The sequence below is a fragment of the Sinocyclocheilus anshuiensis genome, unplaced genomic scaffold (assembly GCF_001515605.1).
Source record: "Sinocyclocheilus anshuiensis isolate Anshui unplaced genomic scaffold, SAMN03320099.WGS_v1.1 scaffold392, whole genome shotgun sequence".
NCBI classification, from domain to species: domain Eukaryota; kingdom Metazoa; phylum Chordata; class Actinopteri; order Cypriniformes; family Cyprinidae; genus Sinocyclocheilus; species Sinocyclocheilus anshuiensis.
The window spans coordinates 4863560-4886964 of record NW_015557091.1 but is presented as its reverse complement, the minus strand read 5'-3'; the positions used below and the strand labels follow the sequence as shown (position 1 = coordinate 4886964).

At 37.2% G+C, this 23405-nt stretch overlaps 2 protein-coding genes across 4 annotated transcripts in view; one reads left to right on the top strand and one right to left on the bottom strand.

Moving 5' to 3' along the window:
- Positions 1 to 16187, bottom strand: part of LOC107677250 (5'-AMP-activated protein kinase subunit gamma-2-like) — a 25309-nt gene extending 9122 nt beyond the window's left edge. For 2 of the 3 annotated variants that reach the window (XM_016472076.1, XM_016472077.1), the window contains exons 1-2: positions 12810 to 13032; positions 1475 to 1531 (exon numbers count right to left, since the gene is read on the bottom strand). In XM_016472076.1, the coding sequence (XP_016327562.1) occupies positions 1475 to 1531; positions 12810 to 12893 (141 nt within the window). In that variant the 5' untranslated portion in view covers positions 12894 to 13032. Of the gene's footprint in view, positions 1 to 152; positions 223 to 1474; positions 1532 to 12809; positions 13033 to 16118 lie in introns of those variants that run through there. The other variant, XM_016472078.1, reaches the window with a different exon arrangement.
- On the top strand, positions 14970 to 23405 carry LOC107677249 (endophilin-B1-like). Its single transcript, XM_016472075.1, has 9 exons — positions 14970 to 15210; positions 16201 to 16342; positions 17066 to 17194; positions 17437 to 17570; positions 18381 to 18473; positions 21690 to 21779; positions 21907 to 22007; positions 22096 to 22318; positions 22391 to 23405. The coding sequence occupies exons 1-9, from the start codon at positions 15148 to 15150 to the stop codon at positions 22496 to 22498; spliced, it is 1083 nt and encodes a 360-aa protein (XP_016327561.1). The 5' UTR covers positions 14970 to 15147; the 3' UTR covers positions 22499 to 23405.

Below are 23405 nucleotides of genomic sequence, written 5' to 3'. Positions count from 1 at the left end.
AGGAGAAATATTAGCTAATATCCTGAGCCCTAGCAACAAAAAACATCGGCAAATCAGCAAAGTGGAGCAGATTACATCTGATCATAAAATGTATACTCGAAAACCTCCTAAAGCATCAAAAGAGCCCTTCAGATTCAGTGACTCCAACTCACCTTCAACAGAAACACCACCCTGACAGCTATCAGGTGATTTATCTCCTCTCTAGCCTTGCCTTGCTGGCCTCTGTGGGTGATTAGTTGTCAGATATGATGAATTCCCAGAATTCCTTGGGAATGTTAACAAAGGTAACAACTGAAGAGCAGATCCTGAGTTCCTAACCAAATGACTACAATGACAGTGGCACTGAAAGGTATTTGGACGCATAAGCTATATTTAATTTCTGAAAGCATGTCTGTCAGATTTTTTAAAGGCATTAATACTTAAAAAAAAAAACGTATAACAGTTTCCACAAAAATATTAAGTAGCACAGCTGTGGTTAATTGTGCATCAAATGAGAGTTCAGTAAATGCAAAAAGTACCATGGTAGACATAATTACAAATCAGGTTATTAGAGCAGACTCATATCCCATCAGAGTGACAGCAGAGATTGAGGGCATCGAGGATATGGCAGCTTTCAGACTGCCGACACAAATGGAATGAATCTGCATTTCGCATTTTAACAACCTTTTGTGTTTGAATGACCAGATCATACATATAGCAACTCAGAATAATACTGATCTACAAATTTCTACTGATTTGATATCAGTTTCACACTCCACTTTCCTTGAATCGATGCATCCAGCAAACGGGGAGCTTTCTCTGAATTTGGCTAATGTTTTTGCAAGGTTCTCTCAAAGTTATGAACAAATGTTGTTCTAGTAACCTTTATAGAATGCTTGTTCAAAGTGTTTAATAACGTTCTCAAAACAGCAGCACAGAAACATTTATACACCATTCTTCATGTTTTCTGAAAAGTTTGAGCTGGACATTTGTTTGACATTGGACATTTGGACATTTGGACTGGACATTTTTTAAGAGTTATTACTAGTTTCAGAATGTGTGTTCCCATAATGTCCGCATAACTAAGAAAAAAACATTTTTAAAACAAAAAAATAGATATTTTGAACATTCAGAGAACATTTGGAAATAACTGTCATAACTTAATGGGATTGTTAGCTTTCAATCATAACTAAAGTTTGACTAAATGTGTAGATCTAGCATTTTGCCTTTAGGGGTGGAATATACATCACAGGGCTAGTGATGACTAAGGAAACAAACCAATTAAATGTGTGATATACACATTCTTTGGAAGAATATGCAACTGTCAACAGCTTTTTCAGATTCATTAAAACATGACACAATATTGGAAGCACATAAAAAAACAATTATTTGTTAGTCACTCTAATGCTTTTTTTTTCACAAAAGAAATTATTTTCAAAACCAAATAAAACTGTTTTTACTTTTGGCACAGCCTTATGTGTTTGGGTTGTGTTACCTCCTTGGCATGTTCTGCATCTCCTTCCAGGAACGGCATGGCGAAGGAGCTCAAGTCCTGCGGAGAACAAACAAACACAATGATTGAGCTCATTAAAAATCACTTTCATGACTGTGGCACCTCTCATTTACTCCATAAAAATACCATAATCAACAATTCACAGATCTACTGTGGCTTTCTTCTAAATGGATCAAAGGTTAAGCTCTACAGTACCCCAAAATCACAAGGAATTATACAAATAACAGGCACAGAGGAAAGAGTATAACGCTTTGGACAATTAAACAGAAGCACATCACATAAGACAGATGGACACTCGGTGGGTGATCCGTCTAACCTGTACTGCGCAGCCAGTTATACAAGAACAATTTGGAAGAACTCACAGCAGATCCAAAAACGTCTCCACTGTCCTCCTTCTCAAAATTCCACTGACTTTTATCAACATCAGTCACTGCAGCTTCGTCTCTACTTCTTTCAGACAACACATCATCACCGCCATGCAATGACAACTAAAAACATCGACACGGCCTCTGTCATTTAAACCGGTTTTTAAAGTAACATGATCTCATGTGACCGCCCTGCAATTTTTTCCCGGTCTGTGCGAATGGATGTAAAACCTGTAATGCACAGATTAAATCAGGCATCACTTAACCTCACAATAGACTCCCATTGTTGGACATCGGACAATGATTTCCAAGAAACTCCAAAGGGATCAACAAGCGTTTGTTCTATTTTACCAGGCCAGCTTCAAAGGTGACATATTATGCCCCTTTTTACAATATGTAATATAAGTTCTCTGGTGTCCCCAGAATGTGTCTGTGAAGTTTCAGCTCAAAATACTCCACAGATAATTTATTATATCATTTTGATAATGCTTATTTTGCGTGGAAGCAGAAACACGCTGTTTTTCGGGCCTGTCTCTTTAAATGCAAATGAGCTGCTGCTCCCCGCCCTCTTGCGCCTTTACAGCTCATATCTGCTAAAAAAAACCTCTGTTTTGGTTCTGATTATCATGTTTATCACGCTGAAATCATGCGTTTTAAACCATATGAGTTTAAACTTTAGATATATGGTTTTCTGAGCGCACACATCCGAAGCACACGGACAGAAAGCGGCTGTCACAGCATGTGAGTACTAAACTAAGTTCTCATTCACACACAAGTTTACGTTAAAAACACACGAGTTACAAAAACTGTCGGTTTTCTCACATGCTTGCAGAAAAAAGCTTATCAAAACAAAGTGACTGGGTTAATTTTTTTCATGTTTCCTTGGTTGGTAGATGCACCAGGGACCTGATTATAGCACTTAAAACCTGGAAAAGTCAGATTTTATGATATGTCACCTTTAAGAAAAAGGCTCAAAAGCATGACGGATTGCGTGGGGGTTGAAATGAGATAAACGTGGGCAGTTTATGAAAATTGTACAACCAGAATCCCTTCTAAACAAAATATATTCTAAGAACATTTTACTAACTTTCCCATTAAGTTATGAAAAAGTTATATGCTTTCTGAACTGAACTTGATATGAACATTCGAAAAAACGTGCAAACATTATGGGAATGTTACTTTCTCTGAACCATCTGAAACAATCAGTAAGTGGTAACATTTAAAAAAAAATCATGAGACAAAGTCCGAAATTCTTGTCCGAAATTTTTGCACGTTAAAAAAATAAATACGAGCTCACGTTGTGTCAATCACATTTACACACTGTCAGAAAATTTCGTCCGTCATAAATTTTTTTGGATCAGGTTCAATTTTCGGCGTTTTCGCATCCGTAGCAAGCATTTTGATAGGAAAGGATGACAAATACGAAAAAAATCGAAAAAACGCATACAAAAATTTTGGACTTGGTGTGCAAGGACCTTAACATCCAACTAAAATGTATTTGTGCAAATGTTTTAGTAACGTAATTAGATAACTTAACATTCTCTTAACGTTAATGAAAGAACATTTGTTCAAAACTTTGAGAGAACCTTGCCAGAACATTCTGACCACGTTCTTTGTTAGCTGGGATAATTCTCGGAACAACATTAAAAACATTTTCACAGCTAAATGAAGAAACTATAGCACAGTACAGCAGCTTGCAAACTTACACACAGGTTCTTCAATTCTTCATCCATTTTGCTGCTGTTTGCTAGAATCTCGCACCCTCAAAGACTGGTACCTAAACTCACTTTGGCAGTAACCTAAAGCTCACTAAACTGCTCAGAATCTGTAAATGTGACGCAGTGATATTTCAAACAACAGCACAAACCACAGAGTCACTGAAGTGCATTAATTAACTTTATCCTCATTACACAATCCGCTATTGTAGCTACACAAAGGACGTGATTGTTTAGCGGTTACTCCATATATTTGAGATGTATTAGTGTGATCTGTACCATGCAGTTTAAAAACCCTTTGCTAGCCTGACCTGTTACCCACTACACAGATAATTACTGTAACCGGTGACACATTAAAAAGCACTACTGTTAGTGTTTCCCAATGCACTTTTCTTATACATCCATTTACTTAATGAAATCAATACTAATAAAAGCATTAGTGATCGACTGAATCTGATATGGGTTTTTCTATGGTTGATGACATAGAAAGTAGGGTGGAATATGGCTGACAAACTGAAAATGTCAAATAATGTCAATTAATGACATTTGCAGTCATCTAATGCATCTTTAAAAACGATTTAAATGTATTTTTGAGCAAATTTCAATATTAATATCCATATTCATAATATCCATTTTTCATAAATTCACTTTTAGTATTTAACAAAACAGATTTTACTAATTTAGACAAAATAGTATAGAATTTATAGTATATTGTCCATAACATGAAAATAACCTGAATATAAATATCTGTGCATCCCTATTAGTATTGTAATTACAATAAACCTGCTTCTATAAAATAAATAAATACATAAAACTGTATTTAAAAAAAAAATACGGTATGATTCACTTAACAAATTGATTAAATGCTGAATTATCAGTTTTATTCAGATTTGTTACTATATTCAGTGTGTTTTACTACTATATAGTAAAACACACTGAATAGGGTTACAAATCTGAATAAAACTGAAAATTATGAAGCATATAATTAATTTAATATGTGAATCATATAGTTAATTTGAACCTCAGCCAATGATACTCTACTTAGAACCTTTCACATTTCTCAACATTAGCACTTTTATTTCTATATTCGATTTATTTGTTATTTAATTGTTTCTCACAATTGTAAAATCCAAAACTGGCTAATCGCTTTTAGCATCCTTTCCGTTTCTCTTTCATTACAACCATCCATTACGGCCTGACTCATGTTACTCCTCAACATGCAAATCTTCTCGTCTCACAAGGGGTCAGTCATATCCATGGTAACAGGATTGACTTTCAAAGCCTGAGACAGCAGTTCCACTCCCAACTGACAGAAATGTGAGTAAAAGCCAAGAAAAATCAAACCCATGAGTTAGAATTCAAATCAACGTCCTTGAAAATATTTCATAAGATTTGTTTGCAACATGAAAATCAACAAGTACTTAAACTGCTTGAATTTCACAGCAAGTTGGCCAGATATATTGTCAACATGCCATTTATCGTACCTCATCTCCCAATGTACAAACAGATCAACAATAAAAACACAGATCCGGGTCAGTATCCTTATCTAGAAAAGAAGGATCACAGCCAAAGTAGAAAAGCCATCTGTCCTGTAGACGGGGAGTTCAAGGCACCCCGCCTCCATATCCTTGGAGCCCAAGACCCGATTACAAACCCATATTTGCAGGCTAGAGATCAGGACAAAACATTACCTCTGCGAACAAGCACTGGAGAGCGATCAAATAAAAAACACCCTCTCAGATTCACAAGAGTTACAGCTGCAGCGTTCTTGCATCGAGAAGCGAGCATTCGGAAATCCCATTAGACAAATGCAGGGTTGCTCCAAGGAGCAAGGACAGTCATAACTCACTGACATGATACAGCACCTCCCTTCAGTAACATGGAGGTCAGTGGGGCAGGTCTGGGGATTTGTGTGTTTATACCTAAATAAACCTAAATACAGGAAGGTAACAAGCTGGCTTGCAGCTCTGTCTGTTTGTGTATGGATAAACAGAGAAAAATACAGTGCAAGTAATGACTGAGAGAGAGATGCAGCCTGGCGGGGGTCCGCAAAGCATTTTGAAACATGACAAACATCAGCATCAGGCATGTCCAAGGCAACCATTCGGCATCTCACTGTAGTTGGCATGAGTCACAAAAGACACAATGTAACAGCATATGTGAATCACAGACACAAAATGCAAGCGCTTGTGATGCTGAAGTTGAAACTGACAGCAGGTTGTGAACAGATCAATTAAAGTACAATATCTGAGACTTGACTTTTCCGGAAAAACACTCATTTTTTTACCTTCTGAAGTCAAGATCAGCAAACTCTGGGGCCCTGCAAAGGTCAAAGTGCACAGCAAAGGATCATAATTCAACCACGTGACACAAATGGTCTCCAAAACGTGGGAACCCTTGTGAAAATGTAGTAGGCAGGCCTACACTTTAGCATTTAGCATGAAAGAGCACTTATTCTATAATACTTTAATATAAATAATATATTTTAAAAGAATAAACTGAATGTTTTCAGATGCTTAATTTATATTATTTACAATTAAATAAAAAAGTATTAGTTTAAATGTATTAAATTAAATAAGTGCTTTTTGACCCACTTAAAAAGGACTTAAGTACATATTTACATGTAATTTCATAATTCTATTGTCTTTGAAATATGGTTGAAGCGAACTGTTGAATATAGTGACAAGCATTTATAGCAAATTAAAATATACTTTAATTTTTTAAAACTTGTACATAAATTAAATTACAATGAAATACATTTATAATGTATTAACTTACTTTAAAGTACTACAAAAGATTTAGTACTTTAAAGTAAAACATTTAATTCGACATGATTACAAAGTGCACTTTTTAAGCATACTTAAGTGTTAAATAGTATACTCTAAGTACAGTTGAGTGGTCTTTTATTTCATTAATAATGTATTATCTGCAAGCAGTTTTTTAAAATATACTTTAAGATTTAATAAGTGCACATTCAATATAATGCACACTTCTTTTTAACAAGTCTGTATAGTACAACATTGCAAGAATCTCAGTTTACCACACTAAAATTGTCACCTGCCACTGAAAACTAAACAAAAATAAACAAATTAAACTTCAAAAAGCACTCAGAAAGATATATTTATGTCTATTTTTGTATTAATTTAAAATATAGGGAAATCACTGAACCTATTGCTTATGTACACAAAAGTACATGCGGGTTCATCCGGGTTGATTACATGCAAAAGTATGTGTGTACATAGTAACAATGCTGGCTTTTTGACCTTTACTTCAGTCATTTATTTACTTTTTATGTTATTTGCTCATAACATTAGCAGTAAATGTGGTTATATGCTCTGATAGTTTACTGATTTTAACTTGAATGTCCATAAATGTCATATGTCAATTTTGGACATTTTATGAGTGACAAGAAGTTCCAACCCTGATTTTCGTATTAATCCTCTATACAAGATTCATAAAACATTAAAACTACATTCTGTTCATGAATGCATGCTATAAAGAGCTTTATCAACATTTGGACGTTTTCAAAGTGTTCATCTCTGTGGCTCAAGGTTGTTTACCCTCATGCATATTTCACATATTCCTGTTAAAATGTCAGGAAACTGGCAAAAATGCCACGATGTAACAAATTATGCTTGCATGTCCGTTGCAGAGCCTGTGTTCCCTACTGATAAATATTGTTTATATATTCATAGGATTACTCAGTAATGACACTGATCTGATAATGACAGTAAACAGCTAATTAGCAGGTGATTACTCAGTGGCTCTAGAACTGGAAGAAACAGAGACTTACGGTTTCATTATAGCTTGAGCTGACTGAACCAAAACACTGCTTATTGTACAGGGATGCCTTTTTAATCTAATAATTATACTTACTTCTTAGTATTTTATTAGCAAAATAATAAGCTAGAAACCTGACATTGTGTAAATTTTCACATCTGTCACTCTCACTATATATCTGTGTCTATACAGGATCCGTACTAATCATCATTAGTTAATTAAAAGCATTTGTGTTTCTCTAAACATTCATTTAGGAAAACCACACATTAACTGACTGTCATCTGTAGTTGTTTAAGCCATTAGAGATGATGACTGACTCCTTGTTTAAATCAGTCAGGTGTGGCCAGTTGAAATATGGTCCACAACATGTTCATTGCAATTATGTGAGGAGGTGGTTGATTTTAATATAATGATGCTGATTAGGATTAGAAAGTGCTAACATTAATTATCCCGAGAACCAGGAAACTTTATACATTTAGCTAATATACATATGCGGCTAATATTTTAGAGACCATGCAGTATGTGATAATAATAATAATACAAAATATGAATAAAATACTGTCAAAATAAAATGTTATGCTTATTTTGCAATATTTACTATAAACCAAAAAATACTATTATATAAATAAATTCTAATACCAAGATGTCATGGCAGATTGTTTTAAATATGCACATACTATTCAAAGACATAAATACAATACTGTCACGCCTGTTTTGTGTTTTGTTTCATGTTCATGTTTTCCTGTCTTTTATTTTGTAGTTTAGTCATGGTTCCTGTCTAGTCATGTGATTCCCTTGATCAAATGTATTCCTGCCTAGTGTATGTGTCATGTTCTGATTGGTTGTCCTAGTCATGTGTCTTGTTCCTCATTGGTTGGATTGTGTCATGTGACCCTCTTTGTTTGTTATTTATAGCCCTCATGTTGCCATTAGGCTTGTTCGAGATGAACTACACTAGCCGGCCACCGGCTGGTGAGAGTAGCCACTTGCAGTCGGGGCGGAATTAAAAGCAGAGCCGTTAAGTCGGACACTTTCTGCTCCCGGTAGTCACGATCTCACGGTGTTTGCATACTCTTATCACAGATGAAGTGAATTAAATGCAATATTTGTCAAATACACAGAAACGTTTTAATGAGCAACAGAAACACTTCTTATATACTGCTTAATACAGCGCCATCTGTTCAAGAATAAAGTTCAGCATAAACATATAGGCTACTTAATACCAATAAAGTGGGGCTATAAATGTTTTTATCAGTGTTTTTAATAAAAATTACTCAAGATAACAGTGCGACTACACTAAAAAAGCTTTTACTGTTATAAAAACACAGATTTGTGAGCATTATTGGAATTGAATTGTTAAGGGTTAGTTCACCCAAAAATGAAAATTCTGTCATTAATTACTCACCCTCGTGTTGTTCCAAACCCGTAAGACCTTCGTTCATCTTTGGAACACAATTTAAGATATTTTTGATTAAATCTGAGGGCTCTTTGACCCTCCCATAGACAGCAAGGTACCACGTTCAAGGTGCAGAAAAGTACCAAGATGATCAACAAAGTAGTCCGTGTGACATCAGTGGTTCAATTGTAAAGTTACGAAGCTACGAGAATACTTTTTTGTGCAAAGAAAACAAAAATAACGACTTTATTCCACATTTTCGTCTCTACTGCGTCACTTTGGACGCGCGTTCACGACAGTACCATGACGCGAGCGTGTGGCGGCGCCGGCGCTGACCCAGATCCAGCGTGATGATGTGTATTTGAAACGAAGCTTAATTTTCACAGGTCACGTGACAGCCTCATTTCAAGCAATGCTCCGGAACACTGTTTCGAAGCACTAGTGTGTCAACAACTCCAAACGTGTTTCGACACTAGGTGTCGGTCTACCCATTCCTACTTTTGTTTAATAAAAGCTGCACTTGTGTTCACTACGCTCACCTCCAGTGGAATCATTACAGAATACTCTACGCTAACCATGAACCCAGCAGCTTGTTTATTGTACCTTCGACAAGGCAACCGGGCCATTGAGGATTATGTGGCAGACTTTTGTGAACTATGTGACCAGGTGGGTTTCAATGACATTGCTCTTAAGGACCTTTTTCATTTCGGATTAACAAAAGAACTATCATGTTTAATGCCACCACATACCCCACACTGGTTACTACAGCAATATATTGATTTTGCACTCCAGTTGAGTGGCTCTGCATTTACTGTTGGGATGGCTGATGAGGAGCCCTGCAATTTTGCAGTACCATCCGCACCAGAGCATTTTCATGTCCCAACTGTCATGTCTGGAGTTGTTCAAGTCATGCCTGCTACTCCAGGGCCTGCTAATGTCATGCCTGCTACTCCAAGGCCTGCTAACCTCATGCCTGCTACTCCAAGGCATGCTAACGTCATGCCTGCTACTCCAAGGCCTGCTAACGGTACACCTGCTACTCCTGAGCCTACTCACGTTGTGCCTGCCCAGCCAAAGCCTGCTCACGGCATGCCTGCTACTCCAGGGCCTGCTCACGTCATGGCCGCCGAGCCAGAGCCTCTTCACAAGATGGCTGCTAAGCCAAAGCCTGCTCACGTCATGTCTGCTACTCCAGGACCTGCTTAAGTCATGCCTGCCACGCCAGAGCCTGCTAATATCACACCTGCTATGCCGGAGCCTGCTCACGTCATGTCTGCCAAGTTAGAGCCTGCTCACGTCATGCTGGCCACTCAAGAACCTCTCCGCAAGATGGCCGCCATTCAAGAGTCTCTTTGCAAGATGGCCGCCACGCCTGAACCTCGCCACACCACGGCCATCACATCAGAGTCTCATCATGTCATGGCTGCCACTCCTGAGTCTCGACTCATGATGACTACTACGCCAGAGCCTACTGTCAAGATGGCCGTCATGTCAGAGCCTTGTCATGCCATGGCCACCTTGCCAGAACCCTGTCATGCCACGGTTACCATGCAAGTTTCCCCTAAGGATTTTTTTGGGGGGGGGGGCTATAGTGCCCAAGCTCCTGTGGATGCAGAGCTTGGGCCAGGACTGAAAAGACTGATTGCCAGTGTGGTGGACCCACCTCTGTTGTCAGTGAGAGCAGCTGGCATCCCCAGGGTCTCAGCACTGGCTATCACAGAGACTGTTCCCCTATCCTCTGTGATTCCTGTTATGGTGGTAGCCATCCTGTGTGTTTTGGCTACTTACTGCTCTGTTACCCAAGTCCACGAGTCTGCCCTAGAGGCCTCTCCTGTCCACGAGTCTGCCCCAGAGGCCTCTCTTGTTAATGAGTCCACTGCAGAATCTCCTAAGGCGGCGGCTTCCTTTCATGAACTCTCTGCCTGTCCTGTCACGGCCATGGAGGCCATTATTAACCTCTCTATGCTCTCTGTTCGAGTCCCACCTGATCTGCCGTGGTGGTTCCCTGTGCCATTGGCTCCACTGAAGTGGTCATCTGCTCCACCATGGGGATCTTCGGTCCGGTCTGTTCTACTGTGGGGGTCTTCAGCACCGCCAGCTCCACCCTGGCTTCCTGCTCCACCAGTTTTGACCTGGTGGTCCTCAGCTTTGCCGGCTCTGCCCTGGATTCCTGCTCTGCCGGCTCTGACATGGTGGTCTCCTGCTCCACTTCTCCACAGTCTGCCACTGCACCATGGCCCAGGTCCTCCACTGTTTCACGGTCTGTCACTGTTCCACGGCCTAGGCCAGCCTCTGGTCCACAGTCTAGACCTGCCTCTGCTCCACTGTCCAGGTCTGCCATTGCCCCATGTTCCAGGTCCAGCATTGCTCCACAGTCCTGGTCCATTGCCATGCTATGATCCAGGTCCGGTTCCGCTTCATGGGCCTGTCCCTCCATCCCACCCGCTGGACCACCTCCAGTCCTCCACCCTCCTGAACTTTTTGTTGTTTGGGTTGGGGTGGGTGTTACGTTTTGGCGTCAGGAGCCACCCATAGAGGGGGTGATCTGTCACGCCTGTTTTGTGTTTTGTTTCATGTTCATGTTTTCATGTCTTTTATTTTGTAGTTTAGTCATGGTTCCTGTCTAGTCATGTGATTCCCTTGATCCTCATGTATTCCTGCCTAGTGTATGTGTCATGTTCTGATTGGTTGTCCTAATCATGTGTCTTGTTCCTCATTGGTTGGATTGTGTCATGTGACCCTCTTTGTTTGGTATTTATAGCCCTCATGTTGCCATTAGGTGTGTTCGACTTGAAGCATGGCTACAGACAGCGATCAACGAGAGTAGCCGCTTGCAGTCAGGGGCGGAGTTGAAAACGGACACGTCAAGCCGTACACTTTCTGCTCCCGTTAGTGACGCTCATGCGGTGTTTGCATACTCTATCACAGATGAAGTGAATAAAATGCAATATTTGTCAAATACACAGACGTTTCAGAAACGTTTTCATGAGCAACAGAAACACTTTTTATATACTGCTTAATACAGTGCCATCTGTTCAAGAATAAAGTTCAACGTAAATATATACTATTTAAAAACTAATAAAGTGGGGGTATATATGCTTTCATGATAAACGTGACTCAATATAACATTGCGACTACAGTAAAAAAAGCTTTTACTGTTCTAAAAACAGATTTATGAGCAGTATTGGATTTGAGGATGTTAGAAACACACGTCATTGTTGTCATGTGGTGAATTTGGCCAAAACTGAAACAGCTGTGTCTTCATCTGCACTCCTGCAGTCGCTCTGAAAAAGCTGCTCTCAAAACACTATCGCGGTACTTTGATGCCACACGTGACAGTGACGTGGCGTCGGCGCCGGTTCAAGTCGGACTAAATTTCTAACCGGCATGCACTGCTTCAAGTCAGCCGCCGATCGGTCTGCGCAGTGCTGCATGAAGTCGAACGCACCTAACGTCTCCCGTCGAGTATTGTCCCTGTACCTCTGTTTGTGAGTTCTTGTTTTTGTTTATGCCAAATCTGTTCAAGCCAAGCCAAGTCAAGTCAAATTTGTTTGTATTTTGGATATCACTTTTGTTTAACTTGGGTTCACTACGCTCACCTCCAGTGGAATAGTTACAAATATATTACCACACATGCCAGAAGTCTATAGGCCTACCTGGTCTATAAGTGATGATATCATGGACTTGTTTATGAAAGTAAATATTTGGGACTGTAGCAGTAATAATAATAATAACAAATAATTAAAACATTATTTAATAAATATAAATAAAATGTAAATACACCTTTGCAGGATCTCAGAATATTAAATTTTTGCAAACATAGCGTGTTTAAATACGAATATATTCACTAAACATAAGACAAAAACACCTTTTTTGTCTTTGATAAAATAACCTTCTGAGATAAAAGTTAAATCAATTTACAGGTCATTTCACAATGTCATTGCGAGCAAAGACCATATGATTTACATTTCTGAGTTTGTATCATGTTCCAGTCCATGTCCACAACTTCTGGCTTTGAATCTGTGGGAGAAGAACATCAGTATAGTCAGAAATGAACTTACGGGCACGTTTATCCGAAGCGATCTCCTTTTTCTTGAATTTTTCTTCTCATCTTTCTTCTTAGGATCCATTGCAGTGCTGCCCATTTCCCAAAATAATGTTTTGTTCTTTGGCAAAGGCTTATTTAACGCTGGACAAGAGAACAATATCTATTGCTCCTTTATGAGAGCAACAGAATAATAATTTTCAGTAATATTAAATATATATATATTTTTTAATTTATCAGGCTCTCGTACAAAATAATATTGGATTCATTTCTGTCGGTGTCTGAAAAAAACTTGCACCCTCAGTGAAAAAAAAAAACTTGCGCACGAACAGAAAAGGTGAAGAAGATGAGACGCTCTCCGGGTGTCTGTGTGGATGTGGAAGCATCAGTGCGCGTGTGTATCGAGCTTGGCGAAACCCGCGCTGCATCCTCCTGTCAATAAAATGCCGTAGCGTCCAAGGGGCTGGGCTAGGATTAATATATTCAGTTACTACGGTTACAAGCGCGGATGCTGCAGAGACCAGAAACAAGGTAGGGGAGAACTGTTTCAAACTTTAAACAATAAGTCAATTATAAAACAGCAAGAACATGTATGTATGTATGTATATATATATATATATATATATATATATATATGTATATATATGTATATATATATATATATATACACATATATATACACACACACACACAAAACATTTCACTGTTTTTGCTGTTTATATATAAAACATATATACATTTATATATATATATTAAAAAAAACTTTATATAACTTGCTCCAGTTAATATGTAACAGCTTTCCTGCCTGACCTTTATGAAAAATATGCATGTCCTGAGAACATAACCTTTCAGTTAAAATCACATATAAATATTTCTCTCTATATCTTTCTATATATATCAAAATATAGATGTCATAAAAGATCTGAAACCCTTATTTAAACAACACATTTTGGGTTGAATATTAACATCTATAAATAAATTTGACATTTATTATGATGTGATTGGTTTTCTTTGAAGTATGCCCAAAGTCAGAACCCTCTCTGATCTTTTCATTTCTCCTGTTATTAAACTCTTATCTCTAAATTACAGGCAGGTGAGCACAGCAGAACTCAAAACACATTAAGAACAGTACTGTTGTTACATGCTGCCATCTAGCGATGATAACGATGCTGTGAGATGAAAATAATTATTCCACAGAGGAAATATATTGCTTTTCACGCTGAACAACAAAATAAAAGGTAATTTAAAGGTTAGTATTTAAGTATTAGCACATATTTTTTTGGCTTCACGCCATTCAATATGTTAATATAAGCAGTTGATGTCAGTCAGATAGATAGATAGATAGATAGATAGATAGATGATAGATAGATGTAAACAACCCATTATCCTCTTGCATTCTACTCTGTTGGCCCATAGAGGGTGCTACACACATAAATAGCTACATAGCTACACATACACACATTCTGATTCAAGTTTAACTAACTACAGGAGAAAAACGGCTCAGCATGAGTTTCACAAAATAAAAACATGTTAACCAAGTCTCAAACTTGAAGCAACAAGTCTGACTCAGTATGGCAGTCTGGGCCTTAAAACACTATATCCCGGATCTCTGTACAGCGCGACAGAATATTAATGAAAATGATTCAGTGAAATATGCCGAAAGCGTTTTGTTTTATATATTTTTAATGATATTAGACCCCATATGTTGATACTGGACACTTCTGGTGGTCCAGGTCTGGGGGCCTGTTCCATAAAACAAGTTTACCAAATAAGCCAGGCTTATATCCCTGTTGAAAAAAACAGCATATGCTGGTTAGGTATGTTTTGACGCTGGGATGCTGGTTTATGCTGGTCCTTTGCTGGTTTAAGCTGGTCCTTTTGCTGGTTTATTCTGGTCATTTTGCTGGTTTATGCTGGTCCTTTGCTGGTTTATGCTGGTCCTTTGCCAGCACATGACCAGCATAAACCAGCAAAAGGACCAGCATAACCCAGCTTAAACCAGCATCCCAGCGTCAAAACATACCTAACCAGCATATGCTGTTTTTTTCAACAGGGATTTCAGTTGGTCTGACTTATTTTGAACCAAATCAACTGACAATTCGTAAGACTAACTGAAATAAACCTGACTTATTTGGTACATTTGTTTTCTGAAACGGGCCCGGTTCTGTGCTCGCAGTAATCAGATCTGTGGGTGGATCTTCCTCTTCTCCGCCGGTTGTTGCTTCAGTCATATACGTTCACGAAAAAAACCGGCCGCTGTAATAAAGGATAAAATTGATGCCATCACATTTATTTACACAATCCAGGCGTGCGCACTTATATTTCATAATTAGTCTTGTATAGAAAAGTTAAAGATGGATTTTAACGTGAAGAGACTGGCAGCGGACGCTGGTACTTTATTCAGTCGGGCGGTGCAAGTAAGTGCAAATTCAGATTCGCTGTCAAGTTTTATTTCCACACTTTTATCCTAAACACCTGCATTTTTGGGGCATTAAGGCGCTTCTAATGAATTGTAATGTGCATCATATGCTGTATTTCTGTAACGTATCTTTTTTTCTCTATTATTCAGGGCCTCTCTTTCTCGTGCTGTAAATCTTTGTTCAGCGACTTTTCTCAGTACATAGTCTTATTTAATTTTTTTTACTTCAAAAGCAAGCATTAAACGTTCGGTTATGTCTTTTAGCTTTGTATACTTTGTTATATGGCCAAAATACACTGCCATTTTCACGTTTTGTCCAGGTTTGTGAGGCTAACGCTAACTAGCTAAAGCAGAGTTTAATCCGGTAGCGTTAGAGCATAGCACATCCACACACAAAGGCTGTGTGCTAAAACCTACCGAGCTGTCTAGCTAGACAGTAGTTTAGCCATCAGCATAGAAATGGTCATATTTGCTGATGACGTGGAAAAATAAAAATAAATAAACGCGGATATGATGCCCAAAAACGCTGCTCACTAGGAATTGAGACACAACCACTCACATAATAACACTGCAAAACAAACGCTTATCATGCTTATCAATTTGTTTTTCAAAACAAATGTTTATCAAGGGTCAAACAGTTTATGCCTGTTATTGAAAGAATAATGTTAAAATTAGATAAATGTTTGGACATTTCCTTACATTTAAATCTGTCAGGAATACTTTAATGTTATTCTAGATACTTTTATTTTGTGTGTTGGTGTGTAACTTCCTCAAAAAGCTGAACATTAGAACGTGTTAGACTGACAACCCTGTTGAAAAACCCAGCATATGCTGGTTAGAAAACATACCTAACCAGCATATGCTGTTTTTTTCAACAGGAAACACTTTAAAATTGTCTGAATTTACCTTGTTTAAGATTTGTGGCAGTAATATTGGCAAACTTAGGCTCCTCAAATTAAAAAAAAAGTTCTTATGTCTTTACAAACAGTTCACAGAAGAAAAATTCGGCCAGGCTGAGAAGACTGAGTTGGATGCACATTTGGATAATCTCCTCACCAGAGCTGAAACCACTAAACACTGGACCGAGAAGATTTTGAAGCAGACAGAAGTGTTACTGCAGCCAAACCCAAGTAAGATCCAATCAGTGGTTAGATGATTCGTTAGCGTCGATATCTGTATCTAATTAGTTAGGTTTCCAGGACTTACTGGTATTTGTATGTTTTGATGGTACAATTTAATTAGCATTTTTTTCTCTTAAAAAGTTAATCTAACTTGGAAATTCATTCATGTTTCTTCTTTTCCTCATAGTGTTCAAATCTCACAGAAATGTCAGAAAGTCTGTGTAACTATAACTACAGCTGCTCTCCTCACTATGGTGCCACAACACTTAAAAAAAAAAAAAAATCAGCAGGATAGAGAACAAACACAACAGGAGGGAACAAACAGCTGATCAAAACACAGAACTTGCACATACACCTGTCTACTCGATCACATCTAGAAAATCACGTTACTTTTCTCTTCTTTTTGCATTTTAGAGATTGCTTTGCAAAGACGACACCATGATGCTTTTAGTATTTAATCATTTTAAATTTTTGATAATTTTTTAAATTTATTATTAGTCATGTCATACACTGAAAAAAGGAAATGTTAACATCTAAATGAATTGGTTTTAAGTTAAAAATATTATTGAACACCACTGAATCTGCCTAAATACTTTGTTATACTTTGGTACACCAAAAACTTCATATATAAACAAAATCAAAGAATTAAGGAGTTTTATGGGGCATTGATCCATAGTCCTAAAATGTAACAGGTTTGCATTGTAATGTTATTGTTACTCTCTGCAATTTCAGATGTCAGAATAGAAGAATTCCTGTATGAAAAACTGGACAAAAAGGTGCCCACACGGATGAACAACCATGAGCTTCTGGGTCAGTCCATGATTGACTCTGGGAATGAATTTGGACCTGGAACAGCCTACGGTAAGCATCAAACACAAGGGCAGCATAGTGCCCTAATTACCCATAGTACCTCATTCAATAATAGTCCATTGCTGTGTGCCAATGCCCCATTTCCCCTTCCTTGAACGTAAACGGCTACAAAAATACAAGTAATCTGTAAATTGGACATGAAAGCCCATTTACTGTTAAGAGAATAGCCTCTAGACATTTCATAATTTTAAAAATATTAATTTGTTAATATATTGATTCGTGTCTGTCCACAGGAAACGCTCTGATAAAGTGCGGCGAGACAGAGAAGCAGATCGGAGGAGCGGAGCGAGAGTTAATTCAGAGTTCTGCCATCAATTTCCTCACGCCTTTCCGCAACTTTTTAGAAGGAGACTTCAAGACTATATTGGTGAGATCAGACAACCCTAACGACACATTTTTTTTGGACATTAAAAACATTATTTGGAAATGTTGCTATGTACGCTAGCTTTCAAAAGTCTAGAGTCAATTTAAAAAAAAAACTATTCAGCAACAGTGCATTAAATTGATCAAAAGTGACAGTAAAAAAAATTGACATTGTTGTAAGCATCTATTTTAAATGAATACTGTTGTTTTGTTTTTACAAAAAAAAAAAAATTAAGCAGTACAACTGTTTTAAACTTTAATAATAATGTTTTTGAGCATCAAAGAAAGTATATTAAAATGATTTTTGAAGGATCATGTGACAATGAAAATTCAGCTCTGCCATCACAGGAATAAATTACATTTTAAAATATATGAAAATAATAAATTAGTCATTTTAAACTGTAATATTTCACAACATTACTGTTTTTACTGCATAAGAGACTTCTTTCAAAAACACAAAAATCATACTGAGAATAAACTTGTTAAATTTAAACTGAGATACATAAAATCAGATTTTGATTCAAATTTTAAACCGCATATGGATCAGCTTTGTAAATATATGATTTAATGAGTGTTTTTTTGTTTTTGCCATTCAAACTACAAAAAAAAAGAAAAAAAAAACTAATTTGAATCAGATACACTAAAAAAGACTAGACCAATTTTGCAATCTGTCTGAATAAAACCTATGGTTCATTGTTTTAAGAGGTCAAAAACCATTCAAACGTGTGAAGCTGCAACAGGTTTAATTAAAGAATGTCTGAGAGTTTTTAACAATGAAAAATGTAACAAACCAAACTCGTCTGCTCCTCTACAGAAAGAGCGCAAACTGCTTCAGAACAAACGACTGGACCTAGATGCTGCAAAGACCAAGCTAAAAAAAGCCAAAATGGCTGATGCCAGAGCTCTGGTGAGTTATTATTGCTTGTATGTGATTTAGAATTGCATTTTCCCATTAAATACAACTTAACGTCAATGAGTTGCCTATTGGAACGTCTTTACAAATATAAGCTACAGCCTAGACAACTAGTAATCAGAGACGCCACTTGCCATCTTCCCTAAATGCAGCTCTTCACTGTCTCTTGTTTTTGCGTTGGCACACGGTAGCCCCTCAGAACTACCCCTCCACCAGGGGACACTGGCTATGTTGCCAATTTCTCCTTCATGATGAATTTCCTCCATGTGAAGTGGCTGAAGGTTGGTCTGTGTGTCTTTCACTTGAGTGCCAAGCAGTGTTCTGCTTTAGAAGAGCCATCTTTAAGACACGCTAGTTCCTCTTTAAGCTGTTGATTAAGCTCTTTTGTCCCGGATATTAGCAGCGTGTGTGTTCCCAGGTTCCTTTTTTGTTGTGCATATAGAGTTTGGAAAGAGGATATCTATGTTTGCTCAACATCGTGATGACATTTCAAAACTGCTCTTCGCCCTTGGCCCCAGTTTCACAAGAGAAGTAAAGAAGTGCTTCAAGATCTCCTCATGACCGGCACTCAAGCTACACACACATATATACACCACTTAAACACATCAGTACCATAACAAACAGCTGCCCTCTTCCAAAATGGGAAGTGTTTAGTTTGCTTCGATTCGCTGTGAATTGTGCAAGTAATTTACAAATAGTCCATGTTTTGAAGCCCTAATCATGGTTTTTGATAAAATACCTTGTTTTAATTGGTATTACTATAATAAAATTGGGTTAACTTGGCATTAGCATCACTGTAATCAACATAAGAAATTAAAATGACTCTGAAAGTGTCTTTTTGAAAGAAATCACATGATTTTTTAAAAATGTTTTAATCACAGTAACATGGTATTTTGTTAGAAACTTGGGTTACCGTGATACATTCTCCTCAGTGATGTTAGCTGCTATTGGATGTTTAGTGTTAACACTCAGGCCTTTCTCTTAATATATTATCGCTGTTTTCAAATGCTGTGCAGATGTGGGCAGAGGAAGTGATGAAGGTAAGAAGAATGTTCTGCCATTTTGGATCAGCTGTGAATCTTGGCGCTAATGTGAGAACTGCAATCTGTGTCATGATTAGTTTCTCTCTTCAGTGGAAAAACTGGAAATAGACCAGTTGGACTTCATTGCCTAATGTTTCTGTTCCAACGTTTTGTTTACAAGGCTTTTTTTTCTAGTCTGTAATTTCCAACGTAATTTTAAGTTTCTGGTGTCATACAAGATTCCTCAGTGCATGATCAAAAACAGCAAAATATCCTGTTCTAGCTAATCAAAAGAACATTTCTTTAAAAAATTAGAAATGTGCTAAGCTAGTAAGCTAAGGTGTTGGCTTGCTGATTCAAGATTCTTTTTATTGTCACTGTACGAGTCGGCGAAATTAGAGCAACCCTTACAGTGCTGTCACATATAGCTTAGTTAACAATACAATACAAAGACAAACAGCACACAAAAACAAGTTCAAACACAGCGATAGTGCAAAATTAAGCCTTATCTGCAATACAAACAACAATAAAGAGTGCCATTAACAATACAATACAAAGACAAGCAACACACAAAAACCAGTACAAGGCAATAGTGCAAAATTAAGCCTTATGGAAATATTGTCTTGCACACATTATATTGCACAGTTGGCATGTAATAAAAAGATATATATATTGTAGGGATGTAACGATTAACCGCGAGCTGGTTGAAAATCGATTGAAATGCTTTAATCACCACCTGCTGGCAGAGAGTGAATCTGCGTCTCATTCAGCTCGTCTGCTGTTTCTGTTTCATGCAGATATGCAGCATCTTTGTTTGGATCATGATTAAAATGCAGTGGTAGCCTCTAATTTTAAATGGAAAGAGCACAGACAAAGCCTTAGTTTGTTTATATGAAGAGATTTCTTGTATTTGTGTTACTTATTTGTTTGATTTGGGGCTTGTTTTAAAATTTCAATTTAGTTTTGTTATTTACATTTACATATTTATATTTAAATTTTGTTAAAAAAAAAAAAAGATGTATCTTTTATCCAAAGGGACTAACAAATGAGGACAATAGAAGCAATCAAAACCAACAAAAGAGCAATAATTTACAAGTGCTATATTAGTATATTATTATAGTGTTATATTTCAATTTCACAAAGAAACGTACAGTATTTTGTCCAAGCAATAATAAAAGGACACATTTAATTTATAATTTGTCTTAAATCTCATTTTGTAAAAAAAAAAAAATTTGTATTAGTTTATTATTTTTTTTATTAGTCTTTTAACTTTAAATACTTTTGACCACACCAGTATTATTATAGTATTATTTTAGTTAATAATATTTTGAATTTTGAATTGTTTTTGTGTATACATTTTTTTTATTTTAGTTTGTAATTTTTCTGTCATTTTTATTATTTATTATAACTTTAATTACTTTTGACCACAGCAGTATTATTTAGTATTCTCTTAGTTAATATTTTGAATTGTTTTTGTGTATGTTTTCAGTAATTTTTTTATATTTTTAAGGTCATTTTAATTAGTTTTTTATTATACGATGTTTAATTTTTCAGTTTGAGTGACTTTAGTACTTAAGTTATAACTTATTTTATAAGTGCCATGCAGCATTTCTGATTTTTATTGTTTTTGTTGTTGTTGTTTAGTTTTTCATCTAATATTTTTTTATTTCAACTTTATTTCATTACCGAAAATCTTTTTTTTTTGTTTTAGTTAACAACATACTGCATCCAACATCCCCATATTTCCCTTATACTGCATTCAATTAATCATCTCAGTGAAAGCAATATATCATCCACGTATTTTCCACTTACTTAAAATGCATATTTAAACACTACTCATTTTGACATACTGCTTTTTCACATACTAAGGAAGTACACATATTCGGAACTTCTCTAAGAGGATTCATACAGAGCTTCCTTAATACCTAAATGCTGACTGCTCATCTATCAACTAGTTGATTTTTAAATATGTAGTTTTTGCACATCATTAGCAGACTCCTGAAGATTTTTATCTTTAAAACCCGTCAACGATATCGGTTTGAAAACGCACTGGCTATTTTTTCAGTTCCCAGTTGCTTTGTTCCCTTCGAACAGTGTGAGGACTTTTAAGTGCACTAGTTGTGATGAATCTCACATCACCCGTGAAACCTTCCCTGACTATCTCTCTCTCTCTCTCTCTCTCTTTCAGGCTGAGCAGGACCTGAAGATGACACAGAGCGAGTTTGACAGACAGGCAGAGATCACCAGGCTTCTTCTGGAAGGAATCAACAGTACGCATGTGAGCTCATCTGAAAACCTGCCGCCCACTGAACCGCCTGCCAATTCAATTCTCACAACCCTTCAGTTTTACTCTGCAATCCCAAGGTCTGATCCGTAACAAACCATATCATCTCTTTTTGTCTCAGGCCCATCATCTCCGCTGTCTAAATGACTTTGTGGAAGCTCAGATGACATATTATGCCCAGTGTTACCAGTACATGGTCGACCTCCAAAAGCAGTTGGGAAAGTAAGACATTTTTATAGGTATATATTTTTCCTTTTTATAATAATTAAAATGATTATATAACTCATTTGGACTTTCTTTTCCCCTCCAGCTTCCCTTCGGCTTTCTCTTCCAACAACAACCAGTCGACAGCCAGCGGCACGGCCAGCATCTCCGTACCCATCCTGCCACTCTCAGGCCCTCTTCCTGCCAACACAGCCAATGCGTCTTCAGGTTTCACCGAGCTGCAAAACTTCAGCGGGAGCCGTAAAGCGCGGGTGCTGTACGATTACGACGCCGCGGGCAGCAACGAGCTCTCTTTATTGGCTGATGAGGTGAGCGGCCCATTTTTAATTTGTACAACAGTCTCTTGGTTTGAATGCACACTAACTTGTCTTTTATTTCAGGTGATCATGGTGAGCAGCGTCCCAGGCATGGACTCTGATTGGCTGATGGGTGAACGTGGGAATCAGAAGGGAAAAGTGCCTATTACTTATTTGGAGCTGCTAAATTAAGAGAAAAAAACAAGTGTTGTTGGAACCAAAAGAGAAACGTATAGTGTATTCCAGCTGTGCTGCGTACCGTATATGCAACCTTGACATCTAGTGCTGCTCACATACAACAGTATTTTATCAGATGTGACGTCTTGCAGTCCCAGAATGGGAAGAGGTTCTAACCGGACGAGTGTTTACAAATGAATTAATGCAGTTTTTTTTTTTTTTTGTGCTTTTGATGTGACATGCCAAGCAAAAACCAAGCAAGAGTGTCTTATTTGAGTATTTACATGTGTTTACAACAAGTAAGTATTAAGACTGATTGTCATTTTTATCAATTTTAAATTGGTTTCCATTCTGTACATTAACTCATTTCAGGTTCTAGAACACTTCAGAGGAATTCCTGTAGAGGTGGAGACGTAAATATGCCATAATTTATTTTCAGGGTCTCATATACGGCCCCATCGTAGCTGACATGTGCCTCGATTATTATCTTCTGCGGTTTACATTTCTCTTTATTGCGTTAAAAGGTTGAGCACACAAAGAAAATGCTTTATTTGCATGCAAACAGCCTTTCCTGTTATGCATTATGAAACTGTGTCCTTTATATACATGCAGTCTTCATTAACCATGTTATGCATATATGCAGTTATGATACAAGTATTCATTTCATGATAAAAACAAATTCTATTTACTGATAACTGTACTTTTTTTATACCTATGTGCCTTACATTTGTCTTGGAGTTGATGTTTTTAAACTGTTTAAAGCAACAACAAAAAAAAGACTGTTGAGAGATGAGTGCTAATTTTACACATATTGTGCCATCCTCTATCTAATAAAAGTACAATTTTTTAAAGTTTTCTCTGATATTTACAGTATAACTACAAAAGCACAGGTTATCTAACTGCTTAAATTCTGCGATTACTA

Coding starts and splice junctions, on each gene's coding strand:
- LOC107677249 (XM_016472075.1), top strand. CDS start 15,148: ATGGATTTTAACGTGAAGAGACTGGCAGCGGACGCTGGTACTTTATTC. Junction 17,571..18,380: donor GAGACTTCAAGACTATATTG/GTGAGATCAGAC, acceptor GCTCCTCTACAG/AAAGAGCGCAAACTGCTTCA. Junction 22,319..22,390: donor TCTCTTTATTGGCTGATGAG/GTGAGCGGCCCA, acceptor CTTTTATTTCAG/GTGATCATGGTGAGCAGCGT.